At 43.3% G+C, this 13403-nt stretch overlaps 1 protein-coding gene across 4 annotated transcripts in view; it reads right to left on the bottom strand.

Moving 5' to 3' along the window:
* The window catches only part of NCKAP1 (NCK associated protein 1), a 58556-nt gene extending 51965 nt beyond the window's left edge, over nucleotides 1–6591 (bottom strand). For all 4 annotated transcript variants that reach the window (XM_086751577.1, XM_086751578.1, XM_086751579.1 and 1 more), the window contains exon 1: nucleotides 6379–6591. In XM_086751577.1, the coding sequence (XP_086607703.1) occupies nucleotides 6379–6486 (108 nt within the window). In that variant the 5' untranslated portion in view covers nucleotides 6487–6591. The remainder of the gene's footprint in view (nucleotides 1–6378) is intronic.
* Nucleotides 6592–13403: the final 6812 nt, after the last annotated feature.

Below are 13403 nucleotides of genomic sequence, written 5' to 3'. Positions count from 1 at the left end.
GCAAAATCTTTAGTTACAGGTCTCCAATGAGCAACAGTCAAAAACAGTCTCACAGTCTTTTACAATATTTAATGATCTTTTCTGTTACAAAGTTCTAAGATCTAAACTGAACTTTTTTTTTTTTTTTTGCTACAATGTAATCCATCACTTATTCTCTGTGGCCATACTGCATTGGACAAACTATTACACTTCTCTCTACAGCAGTTCTAAACACCTAAACTGTTCACTTGCTAATTTACTTTAAAAAATCCTTCTGTTTTCTTAATGAGTCAAAATTTTGGCACCATTGGTTGGTCTTATTATTCTGCTCTGGACTTTCGCCATTTTGTCCACATCTTTCTTGAAAAGTGTGTCAAGTCAGATACATTTTGGGTGAGTCTTGATGCATGCCACATATAGCGAAATGATTATTTCCTTTGTCTTCAGACCATCCTGCACACACATCTATAAAACCTCACAACATCCCTGATTTTTTGCAGCAAAAGCTAGTTAGCTCAAATTTACCCTGATACGCCCCTAACCTCTCCCAGCTAATTTCTGTAGACTTGCTATGTCATTACTTTTCATTTTGTATTTTAAATTTCACTAAGCACAAAATAGCTTACAATCAGACTTGCTCAACTACCTCCAAGTTGTTAGACCATATCTACGATTTGTTAAGCTACAATTAGGTTCTTCATTATTTCTGTAGCTTCTCCCAGCTTCCTATCACCCACTAACTTAATAAACACACCATCGTCATCATCCAGGTTGTTAATGCAAAGAGCAACTGGAACCAGAGCTAAGACACATCCAACGAGACCCTGCCGAACCATAGTCTGACAGCGAGATCTTCGTAACCGTTCCCTAATATGGTTATCCAGCTGGTTTCACCATTACAATTTCATCCAGATCGTACTTCCTTAGATTGTTCATGAGAACAATCAGATGAGGTAACGTCAGCAGTTTGCTAAGGTCAATGTGTAAAATATCTCCTAAGTTGTCCTACTGGACTGACCTGTCACCTCGTCGATGAAAGAAATGGTTTGATGCTCTCTGTACACTGATAAATTCACGCTGTCCTCTTGCGTTTGTAGCACCTCTTTAAGTAAGCACGTGGTTCCATGAGGCAGGTGAAATACAAAGAAAAAAAAAAAAAAAGAAAAGAAGTTCCATTGCCACAAAACTTACCCTAAATGTCATTTATAACATCTTAATAAAGGAAAGCAAGGCAATGGGAATGCCCTGTCTACTCTAAATCTAAAGTGTGATCTGTTAAGGCTTTTTAGCTGCATCTCCTCCACACACAATCTTAATCTCTTGCAACTAAAACTGGATTTGTTTTTGTATCAACAGACAGCAGGGCAAATGAACAGGAATTGGGAGGGCAGGTAATTCATATTTGTAAACAAAGAAACAATGCAAGATAATTCCAGGCATCTAAACTAGACCCAAAAGCATAAATCCACCTGGCTTTCTCTCTGTATATTTTAGAAAATATCATGGGGTATTTTTATATTGTATTAGAAAGTCTCATTGTTTCTTTACAAAATCAGTTGCTTTCTTGAGTTCAAAAAATAATGTGACATGCTATCATCAGTTTATGTTTGCTTCCTGAGCAAAGGAAATAACTTTTTTTTTTTTTTTATTGCCAGAACTGACTAAGATTTTTCAGGGTTTCCTCCTCTTCTTATCAGCAGGACAGTATTCTGAGCCATTCATCTAAGACCACAAACACAAATGGACCAACATATACTGTCATCTTAACTTTTAAAGAACTGCTGACATCTGTCACGCTCTGGAAGCAATACTGCTCCACCCTAAGACACTTCCTGATGACCTGAAGACATTATCTGTTCTTTCCAATACCAAACTTACAATTCAAAACAAAATTATTTGCAAGCTTTTCCTCTCAGCTCAAAGCTCTGCACTCCAGCACAGAGCTCAGTGTCAAAAGGGTGATCTAATCCTACACCCTTCCAAACTTCAGATTGCGAACTTCTCCATGTTCTGCCAGTCACCTAAAATCTCTCCAACTCTTTCCTGAAGAACCGCTCTAATGCCTGCGTAAAACAGTATATTTTATCAACTGGCTATTACAACCGTCCCCTGCAATGTTTAGACTTTGTCAAGTCCTCTCAGACCAGTTTTGGAGCTTTTGGGATCTTTTTCTTCACTGCCATTCAAGAGCAGCATAGAAGGCTGGTGAAGTAAGATTTGACCGCTGTTCAGCCTCGGTTGATCTGGCGAGCTGGTCATCATTTTGCCACAGGAGGCTTGATGCAATCCCCCCCTCCTTCCCTCACAGCAAATGCTTTCTTTTGCTCATTTGAAAAGAGCATGTACTTTAACTGGTGCAGAAAAGAAAATAAATAGGGGAAATTAAAAGTACTCAGTCTTCAAAATGTCTAACAAGTAACATGCTCAATACAGGTAAAAATCCAATATTGCCACAATTGCATCTTTATTGGCAATTAATCACCTTGTAAATTATTTTAAATCTGATTTCATACTAAGCTATGTGGTGATTCCAGTCCAATAGGATTGGAACCACATTTTTAGTTTGAAACAGTAAAGATAAAGTCAGCTGAAGTCACTGCAAATATTTATTCTGGTCCTTATCTATGCCTTCAGTTTGGTTATGCAGTTCATATCTAAAAATCAGTTTAAGATTCTAATTTTTCAGATACTATGTAATCAGAGTTGTGAAAGACAAAAGAATTTGTTTTGTTAATGACATTTTAAGAAAATATTTTGCATACAAACATAAAACCTGTACCATGAAGAACAACAGAACTTTGCCAGCAAAGCAATTAATGCTAAATAACAGACTCATCATGTTTGAACAACACATACTCTAAACCAAAAACTTAACTTTTATCCCTAGCAGTTCTACCAACAGTAGCACTGCTTCGACACCCATCAAGATCACACTTTCTAAATTTGCTATGGCTAAATCTACAGTTCAAGTATTTTAAGATGAAACCTCTTATTGCAAATACTTCTCTGTATCCAAGGGCTCTACAAACAAACAAAAGACAGACACACAGAAAACAAGATTATTTCTCTGCCACCACTCTTCAACAATACACTTATTTGACAGTACTGGCAGCATAACACAAAGCTTACCAACAGTCTCGATCTGCTCTGACAGGTAACCACAAAATACAAGCTTCATCTGAGCCAGAATGGCATGAAAAAACCCTGCTCTCTTTGATTTATTGGGGTTCTGAGGCAGGCAAGTAACGACAAGAGTTAAATGGAAAAGTAATAATACAATTGCTAGTGTGGATAACTGAGGATAATTTCTTAAAAAGTAGAATGGATTTCTTAAAAGTTAGAATGAACAAAACGGAAGAGAAACTGCAACGGTAACGTTTCCAAGTTCAGGTCTAATACTGGTCTTGGCACAAAAGCCAGCTGAAAGCAGCAGGCAAAGGGTCATCGTTCAAAATAACAACAACAAAATCCACCTCCGTAGAGATGAAATGTGAGTTTTGTCTCACCATCCACTGTAACTTTAATAACTCCATTTTTCATATTTTCCACGTCACTCTGAGAGGCAAAACCCCATACATTCAGATACTCTGTCTTAAAAACAACAAACTTGAAACTATTTCGGGAGACAACAACTGCACAGAAGGTCATTAAACAGGAAACAATGAACAATTAACACCTATAAGCAAAATGACATCAAAACTGAAATTTATATAGCAAGATGAAGTAAGAATATAAAGTTTCTAACTGCTTTTAGCAACTTTTGTAATTCCTTGGGAAGTAAAATTTTCCTGCTCTGTTTCTAACAATTGAGAAAATTCTTAATTCTTTAAAATCTATACTTCCTAGACAGCATCTACAGCAATCTGTAAGGCAGCTACAAATACTTCACTTCTCACTTCCCCTTACTAAAAAATAGTCCTAACCACTTCTGTTAACCGCAATACCACATACTGTGTGATTATCGCTAGTAACTTGAATTTCAACATCATTGTAAATGGAGGAAGCCACGAGAATCTTAAACAGTAGTTTTGGAATCGACTGTTTTCAGAGACAGAAAAAGTTAAAAAAAAAATAAAAATAAACAAAGAAAAATAAAGTGCTCCAAGCAGCCAGCTATGCTGGGCTGAAGAGAGACGCACAATAAAACACAGTAAGCAATCTCGAGATTTCTGGGACTCACCAGAGCTAGCCAGTTACCACCGTCAAGCAGTACTTACTGCAGCTTAAGAACGCAACCTATCTGAATCACAAATCGCCATATGAACGCACAGCGTTGTGTCTGGGACATCTCCAGATTTGCAGAACTGAACATCGCACAACAATCAAGCCGCTTGGACCTGCCTCCTCTCTCTCTCTCTCTCTCTGTACGCAAGACCTATGCAGTTTTGGACTCAGTTCACAGCATTCGCAGGAGAAACTGCTGTCACCTCTTGTGCTGATGCTCCCCTACCGAGAACCTATCCGCTCGCACCACTTCTCTAACAGGAGTAATGGCAGAAGCTACCACCATATGGGCAAACTTGCTCAGGACTGTTATCTAAATACACCAGCAGAAACGTGTCTGTAGGCATCGGACTGCTTAACACAAGTAGGTGTCCCCAAACCAGAACACTGGTAACGAAAACAGAGTCCACACTCACAACTGTCAAGAGGAAGTTTAATTTTTCCTGTCTTGTTTCCTGCCTTCTCCCCTCAAAGCACAGCTGTGCTCAGGTGAAATTCCCTTAGCCTGTTTTTCACCTAGTATATTTCTCTCAAACCATAACAAGCATACACACAATGACTTCCCCATTTTGATGCTTTTCCTCACAAATAGGGAATTTCTGATTTTTGTTAAAAGCATGATTGTGTCGTCACAATTATTAAGTTGAAGTAATTTTCCAACAAACAAAACTGCAAACTAAAAGGAATGTCACTCCTATTCTGGAAAGGAGGGAATCTGCACTATTTTTAAAAGACAGGAATTTGCAATAATTAAGTTAGAATGCTTTATTTGTGTCAATGAAGATCTGCAGAAACACTTAAGTGCACACGAGCTACTGACATTGCTTTGGATCAATGCTGACTTCTGAATACCTAAATAATTTAGGTTTTTTTTCCTGGAAACACCACCTTAACTAATATCAACAACGCACTTGGTACAGCCAAGTAGCCCGTACTGCTTCTGAGGCACAGATCTCCCACATGAGCACAACAATTTGACAAAAAATGTCCTTCAGCTCAGATCTGTTAGGCAGGATCACTCTGGCCAGAAACATGGGTTCAGAAGGCAGAGCAACCAAGGACCTGAAACTCTCCAACTCCCCCTGCTATTGCTGGGGCACAGGCCAGCTGAACCCAGCACGCAGAAGGGCACCGAAATTTTAAGATGCCAAACCTGCAGAAGTATGCCCATTGCTTGAATGCAATAACTAACATTTTCTTTGAAATGAAAAAAAAAAAAAGCCTCTAGGAATAACTACGTTCGAGGCAAAGCAATAAAATGGCAACTAATGTTCATTACTGGAAGCGAACTGAGTGAAGTGAACCGTACACATTCAGATGATGTATCGCACGTCGGGAAAATCAAGCCGGCAAGGATACATGAAGCACCCGGGGCAGGGGATGGCCATCAACCGCACTCTCCCATGTCGGAAAGCCCAAGGATTTCCTCCAGAAGGGAAGTTCCCTAGGCAGGGAGGCGTAAACCTATCCTTCCCGTCAGTACCGAGACCGGCGGCTTCCTGCCCCACCGAAGCCCCTCACCTCTGCGCAGACCCGTTCGCTTCGCCTCGGGAAGGCGGGGAGGGGTCCCGGCACCCACGGCACCTCCGAACACCCGCTCCATCTCACGCCGGGAGCTGCTAAGCAACCGCGCGCCTCGAACTTACTGAAATCAAACTTACTAATTTTACCCCGAACCCTTCCCTTCGGTAGCGACGGGTTTCGCAACTCGGCGTGGGAAAGCCGGTGCCGAGCGGCCCACTCGCCGCTCCCGTGACTCACGCACGGCGGGGCGGGAGCGGCTCCGGGCGGCACCGGCTGCCGCGGGCGGGCGTGGGGAGGGGGGGGGGGGGGGGCCGGGCCGGGCCTAGGCCCCGCGGCGGGGGGGGCGACGGGCCTGGGGGCGCCGCGCAGCACCCGGGGCTCCCTCCCCTCCTCCCTGCCGCCCGGGAAACCCCGGGCCGGGCCCACCGGAGGCGAAGCGGCCGGGCCGGAGCGCCTGACCGCAGCGGCGGCGTCGCTCCCGCCGCCTCCCCGCCCTGCCTCTCCGGGCCCGCAGCTAGGCCGCGGCGCGGCCGGGTGAGCCGCAAACCGCTGGGCGGAGCGCCGGGCCGGCCGGGGCCCGGTCGGGCAGCGGCACGGATCGCGCCGGGGCGGTTCCTCCCCCCCACCGCCTCCCCGCCGGGGCCCCCGCACCTTCTTGATGTTGTAGAGCCGGGTGAGCATGCCGACGCCCCGGTCGTTCAGGATGGTGAGCTTCTCCGCCAGCTTCTGCTGGCTCGGCTGCAGCACCGACCGCGACATCCTGCCCCGCTGCGCTCCGCGGCCCCAGCCCGGGCCCCGCCGCTCGCAGCCTCGCCGCGGCGGCCCGGCGCTGCCTCCCCCCACGGCCGCCGCCGCCGCCGCCGGCCTCGCTGGCTGCTGCCTCCGCGGGGCGTGGCCACAGCGGCGCGGCGCGCGTCACGTGGGGCGGCTCTCGGCCGCCCCCTGCTGTCCGCGCGGGGTGTCCCGGCCGGGGCCCGCGCGTCCCTCACGGCCTCGCCCGGCGGCGGGAGTAGGGGAGCCCCCCGAAAAGCGCCGGCCCTCGGCCACCGCCCACCCGCTGGAAACCGCCGGGCGTCACCGTTAGGTCCGGTTACAGTGGGCCTTCCTGGCTGTTTTCTGTTCCTATGGTTCTTCGTATGACAGAGTGACATAATGGTTTGGGCAGGAAGGGACCTTTAAAGCCCACCCAGTCCAACCCCCCTGCAAGGAGCAGGGACATCTCCAACCAGATCAGGTTGCTCAGAGCCCCGGCCAACCTGGCCTGGAATGTTTCCAGGGATGGGGCATCTACCAACCTCTCTGGGCAACCTGTTCCAGTGCTCCACCACCCTCACTGTGAAAAATGTCTTCCTAATGGTCTAATCTAAATCTACTTTCTTCTATTTTAAAACCATTACCCCTTGTCCTATCGCTACAGGTTCCAGTAAAAAGTTTTTCCCAGTCTTTCTTATAAACGCCCTTTAAGTATTGGAAGACGGCTATAAGGTCTCCTTGGAGCCTCCTCTTCAGGCTGAACAGCCCCAACTCTCAGCCTGGCCTCAGAGGAGAGGTGCTCCAGCCCTCTTATCTTCGTGGCCCTCCTCTGGACTTACTCCAACTGGTCCTTCTTGTGTTGGGGGCTCCAGAGCTGGGTGCAGTGCTGCAGGTGGGGTCTCACCAGGGCAGAGTAGAGGGGGAGAATCACCTGCCACGCTCCTCTTGATGCAGCCCAGGATGCGGTTGGCCTTCGGGGCTGCAAGCGTGCAGGGCCAGAAGCTCATGTTGAGCTTCTCGTCCACCAGCACTCCCAAGTCCTTCTCCTCAGGGCTGCTCTCAATCCATTCCCTGCCCAGCCTGTATTTGTGCCTGGGATTGCCCTGACCCAGGTGCAGGACCTTGCACTTGGCCTCGTTGAACTTCATGAGGTTTGCACAGGCCCACCTCTCCAGCCTGTCAAGGACCCTCTGGACAGCATTCCTCCTCTCCAGGCTGTGCTTTAGATAGAACCCCAAGGTGTGTGCTTCCAAACACTGAAGAACATAAATTTTTCTTCAAGATGTATTACAAAACTTGTTCTTTTCTTTACTTAATTGTCTGAAATTAAGAATGAAGCTCATAAGAGCTTCATATTGACACAATTACAACCACTGGTGACCCTGATGGTCTGAGGGCAGCTCTCTGGGCAGCACGCAACCGCACCGGCAGTGGGACAGGTGACATTTCTATGCCGTGAACGTCAATGAGGGGCTTCCACGAGAGCTATCCCTCACCGCAACCCGTTACTGAGCTGGCTGCACTGCTGAGGGGCCAGCACAACCAGCTGGGATGCAGGGCTCCTGAGCCTAGTTAATGGGAGACAGGCTTAAGAATTAAACTTCTAATCTCATTTTTTTTATAATGGCACCACCATCTGTGCCTTTTTTTTGCATATTAATACTGCTATTTAATTTTCAGTTTGCATTTTTGCATTAGAAATCAGAATGAGACAATCTCAGCCTTTTAGCGGTTTTAAACTAATAGATTTTAGAAAGCGTAGAAATGAATGCGAGACGCCTAAGTGTAATTAAATTGTTACTGACCTCCTTCTTCACTTTAGCAGCTACGAGATAATTTATGATTCAGAATAAAACCGGGAAGCAAGAACTTAGAGTTCCAATCTCAAGTCTGCCATTGACTCATTCTTTGGCCTTTTTCAGATTATTTTCTGCCTCAGCTTTGTGTCCAAGAGCTGGGAATACCTAGCAACAATGTTGTAATGATTAATTGGGTTAGACCTGACCTTTCACTACTGGAGTCTATGAAATATCAGAAACATTCAAATTGGTATTTAAATTTGCAAAGCATAAAATGCTATGTAATTTCAAAGTATTTAATGGATAATATCTATAGTAATATTTTTACACTGAGCATCCTCCTTCTATTATTCACTAATTTCTTATAAATATAAAATATAACACTTCCAGTTGCAATAAAGATGTTTCCCATGTAGTTGCAGTGCAAATAAGAACAAATACTATTGCTCAGGGCAATTTTTTTTTTTTTGTTTCTCATGTACAGCTAAAACAGCAGCAGCCAATTTTTAATTCTGTATTCAACTATTTTTCGGCCATATTCAGTCTTCTGGAAATTTCAAACATTAACAATCACAGAATTTTGAATTCATGTATAGCCAAGTAAGTGGAATGATACCAACATCGTGACAGTTCATTGGGAGCTTTTCTGCATCGTACTGAATCATCTATCATCTAATATCCCAATCTTTCTTCCTCTGGAGTTAGCAGAAAAACTACGGATTACAACGGAGACAAAGTCACTTGGTTTTGAGAAAGTTTGTGCTCATAGAGCTCGCTGGAGAACTTTCAAGCTCTCTGTAACTGCTAATGTAGTTTTCAACGTGAAAGCAATCACGGTCGCTCTCCACACTGCACAGGTAACAGGTTGAGGCACAGAAGGAAAGAATGACTGACTCTCTCCTTTGTAGTAAGGGCAGAGCATCCTGTTTTTACACTCCCACGCTACTCACGAGGCTGTTTGCAAGATCCTATTATAAGGAGCACCTCTGGTTGCTATATTTTTTTTAATGCAAACGGTGCCGAGTTGGCTGCATTTCTTGAAAACAAACTGAATATCACTGATATATAGAGAACTGAATATAGAGAAAGGATCAACATCAGTAAACAAGAATTTCTGATACAAGGCATTTTTACTACCATGCAGCCACATAGACCTAACACTAAATAGAATATTATCTGAATTATCACTGTAACGTGGTTAGTCGCAGACTTTTAACAACATTCTTCTAACGTGAGCAAAACAAAAAAATAATCTCCTCTTTAAGTGGAGCCTGACAAAGTAGATGAGATGTTTTTAAGTACAGAGTGTCCCTCACCACCCTCTGCAAAATGAGGATTTTTCAGCCAGGTGCCAAGACCTGATTAAGAAAAGGTGTACCCTATCTCAACTCAGAGAAAGACATCAAAGTTCAAAACTCAGTGATAGATGTCACTGCCCACGCAGACAGAAGATGCCCCTGATCACATCACTGGCAGCATCTTGCTATTCTGAGTGTCAGGACTGGTGTCAAGCTTGGAACTACAAAAAGCATGCATTTTTTCCTCTTGCTTTTAAACACTTCCTGCTTATTAGAAGGAGAAAATGTGCTCGTCTAGGGAAGACAGGGTATAGCTGAAAAGTTAGGTTTCATAGAAACCACATCAAAAAACTTGGAAGCCTTTGCTATATGTGAATGGAGACATCACAATAACACAAAGCAGATGTCACCAAGATCAAATTTGGTTAATGTGAACGTACATACTTAGGCAATCAACAGTTTCATCATCGCTTTCAGCGGCAGCAGGGTAAAGCCCATGTTGTCATACTACTTTTGCTGCAGCTTTATGTAGAAACTACAGGAAAACGTATAAATATTCAGCAGGAAGATTTATTGCATATTAGCTTATAAAAAAGTCTGCATTGTACAATCTGGGTTCACCAGTCTAGCAGCAAGCATGCGAATAAAGTGGAAATACAAGCTTTGTCAGTAACAGCATAGCTCTTACAGGTGTGGCAAAATGAAATGAAGGGAAGAGTAAGGCTGACAATTATTTTTAAAACACACAACTACTATTTGCTTGATGCTTTATTAATGATTAACATTCAAACAGCTTTCTATACTTATTCCAAAAGTACGAGTTTAGAGCAAGTTTTAAATAGCATTTTAGATTTGGCTTGAGTTCAGCTCTGGCCCTTTCAAAATCAACTTTCTGTTCAGCTCAGGGTTTAATTGTGCTGTTCACTGTGGGGCCTTCAGACAGTAAAGATAATATTGTTTGAGGAGCTTCAAAAGAATAATCACCAAGTCTCTCCCTATATGTCAACTCCACCTGGTGTTCAGTGAGGCATGTAAATGGTATGTATACTTTTCTAGCATTGCCACTTTAGAACACGTAGTGGAGAATTTACTACTGCAGAGTAGGCTATATTGCTACCTAAGTCTTTGCTACACTTCTAACTTCCATTTCTGTAGAAATATATATATTTCCTTTCCTGTCCCCATTTTTTTTTTACCCTTGGTTTAACAACTTCTGACTTGGGGACTATTCGAAATTCCATGACCAGGAGTTTTGGTGAAATGGCAGCCATCAGGAGCTGCACTCTCCATGAGTGATATAGCATGGTCCACTGCATGACTTCTGCCCGTCTGGCCAATGAAAGTCAAGAAGCAATTTCTACAGACTCATTTTGTTCAATATTTCCTTTTCAGGTAGAAACAATTCTAAACACAAAGCCAAATTGTTGTTTGAACAGACCAGAACTTTTAATTTGCATGATAATTGAAATTATTTGGGTCATGGTATTTACTTGTTAATAATCCATAAATATATACTACATTGTTAAAATTGCATGTAAAGGCAAACTAGCTGAAAACTTTACCATACAAAGGCTTTACTTTTGTTTAGATCAACTACAAAAATAATAAATAGCATTGAACAAACACAAATGCCTTTATCAGACAGACTTTTAGTCTTTTCTCAAAGGAGCAACAGGTTCAAAAGACCTATCATCCTCACTAAACCAAGCTAATAGATTCATTATATTTTCATCTACAGTTTTCTTAATGAATCCAAACCTTTTCCATTATTTAATCTGTCATGAAGCCAACATGTCTGCAACGTCCCATGCTCTCTTTTTCTCCTCTCTTTAAAGGTACCCGGGCATTATTTTAATCTAATGTCTCATTAACATGCAAGTTTATATGCGTGCCAGCTCCCTGCTCAATTTTATGCATGTCTCTCAGTCCTTCTAGCTGAAGTTGTGTATGGCATACAGCAGTTGCCCAGAGATACTTGACCTGTGAACTTAAAAGAAAACAACACGAACATTGGATAGGGAGGACACGAGAGGCGTGCAAAGCCAGTGTGAAACAGGCATCTCTTCTCACCTGCTGCAGAAACCTGCCAGTTTGAGAATGCACGCACACTTCTGCTCATACCAGAGGGACAAGTACGATGAGCCTGCTCCAGAACTTCTAGTCTGACTCTATGTGAATGAGGCTTAATCAGTAGAGAAGCAGGTTCTTATCAACACTTGAGAGCTAGCTTTCTCAGTGTGTCCCAGGTCCACGACTAACCATTACTGTTTACCTGGCAAATCAAATGTCAGCCTGGTGGTTATGGAAGTTTGTGACAGCAGGAAGAAAATGGATTAACTGTGAGCTACCAGCATAGCTAAACAGAAGAAGCTTGGAAAGTATTGGTGGGCTAAGATCTGGCTTATTTCAGCCTGAAGCATGGATTACTTTTAGAACAAAGGTGGAAACAAGATAGTAGCTTAGATCCAATCATATAGTTTCAGAGTTAGGACTACAGTTAATTCTTGCAGAAACCATTGAGCAAGTGGATCAGAGAGTTTTCTGGCTGGCTATCAAAGAAAGCTTAGGAGGGCTGTTAGAACGAGTCACCCAACTAAATTAAGGTCTTGAACTGCTACGAGTGTAGACCTTAAGTTAGGTTTCTACATCACCAGCTTTAAAAACACCCCAGTAAATACTGAAATCAGAAAGGGCACTGGATTAGAAGTACACCTAGATTAGAAAGGGCATTTTATTTGCAGTTTCCTTACAGGCTGAAGAGTCAAGAACCACCAACAGTGATCTCTGAGATGTCTGTGAGGCCACTGAATAGAGACAGAATGCCTAACAGGCTTGCAAGTCTTTATCATCAAGATGAGTCAGCCTAGGCTAACTGCCCACTGACCAGAATAAACCATGAGTGATCAATTTGCAAAGAATGATCCTCTTGGAAACTGGGATGTGGTCTGAAAGTTGTGCGTTGATGCTGGAATACAGATGCCAGCCAGTCAAACAGGACCCATAAAGCTGGTCCTGCACACAAAACAATTGTGGGGCTTCTGTTGCCCCCACGTTTTTCAGTACCTTCACCTCCCTACAGAGCCTTTTTTGGCAAGCACATACAAGCTCATGAGCTCTGACCTAATTTCTTTGGCCTCTGTTTCACTTCTGTCCTAGATAAACAGGGTAGCACCAAGGACTAATGTGTGGCTACAGTTACAGATGTACAAAAATAACCTATTAGAGGTTTCCTTGTCTCCTCCCTTCCTCTCCCTTTCTCTCATGAGAATCCAGGGGAATAGCACATAACTCTTTAAATACAATAGCTTTTATGGTCCATCCAGCAAAGACTGAGAAAGAAGCCCTCTCCCTTAAACTTACTCTATATTTAGGGGAGGATGGTTTTAGCTGAGGAGCACCCAAAGAATGAAGGGTTTTCCTCCAGTGTTTCTAGGAATCATGTTTACCAGTCAGTGGGGATCCTAAATACTGATTGTAGCAAAACTCAGGCTAAAATATTTCCTTTAAAAGTTTGAGGATTACATATGACACCAGTCCAACTGCAGATTTTTATAGATATAATGTGTGGAGAAAAGGAAGCTAGGGGAGAAGGATGACACAAGCATCACCCAAATAGTCACACTCATGAGCTATGATCAAACTGGTAATAAAAAAAATTGAAAAACTACCACAGTTATCTTCTGCATTTCCATCTTTAATGTATTCTCCATTTGAGAAAGAAATATGAATTATTTGAGGGTATAAAAACCGTAAGTTTACACAGCACATAAATACAAAACTTAAACCAGAAATGGACACAATACTGTGACAGATAGGACATAAGCCT

The sequence above is a fragment of the Chlamydotis macqueenii genome, chromosome 6, assembly GCF_036417535.1.
Source record: "Chlamydotis macqueenii isolate bChlMac1 chromosome 6, bChlMac1.mat, whole genome shotgun sequence".
In the NCBI taxonomy this organism is placed as follows: Eukaryota; Metazoa; Chordata; class Aves; order Otidiformes; family Otididae; genus Chlamydotis; species Chlamydotis macqueenii.
This window is presented reverse-complemented; position numbering and strand designations above follow the sequence as displayed.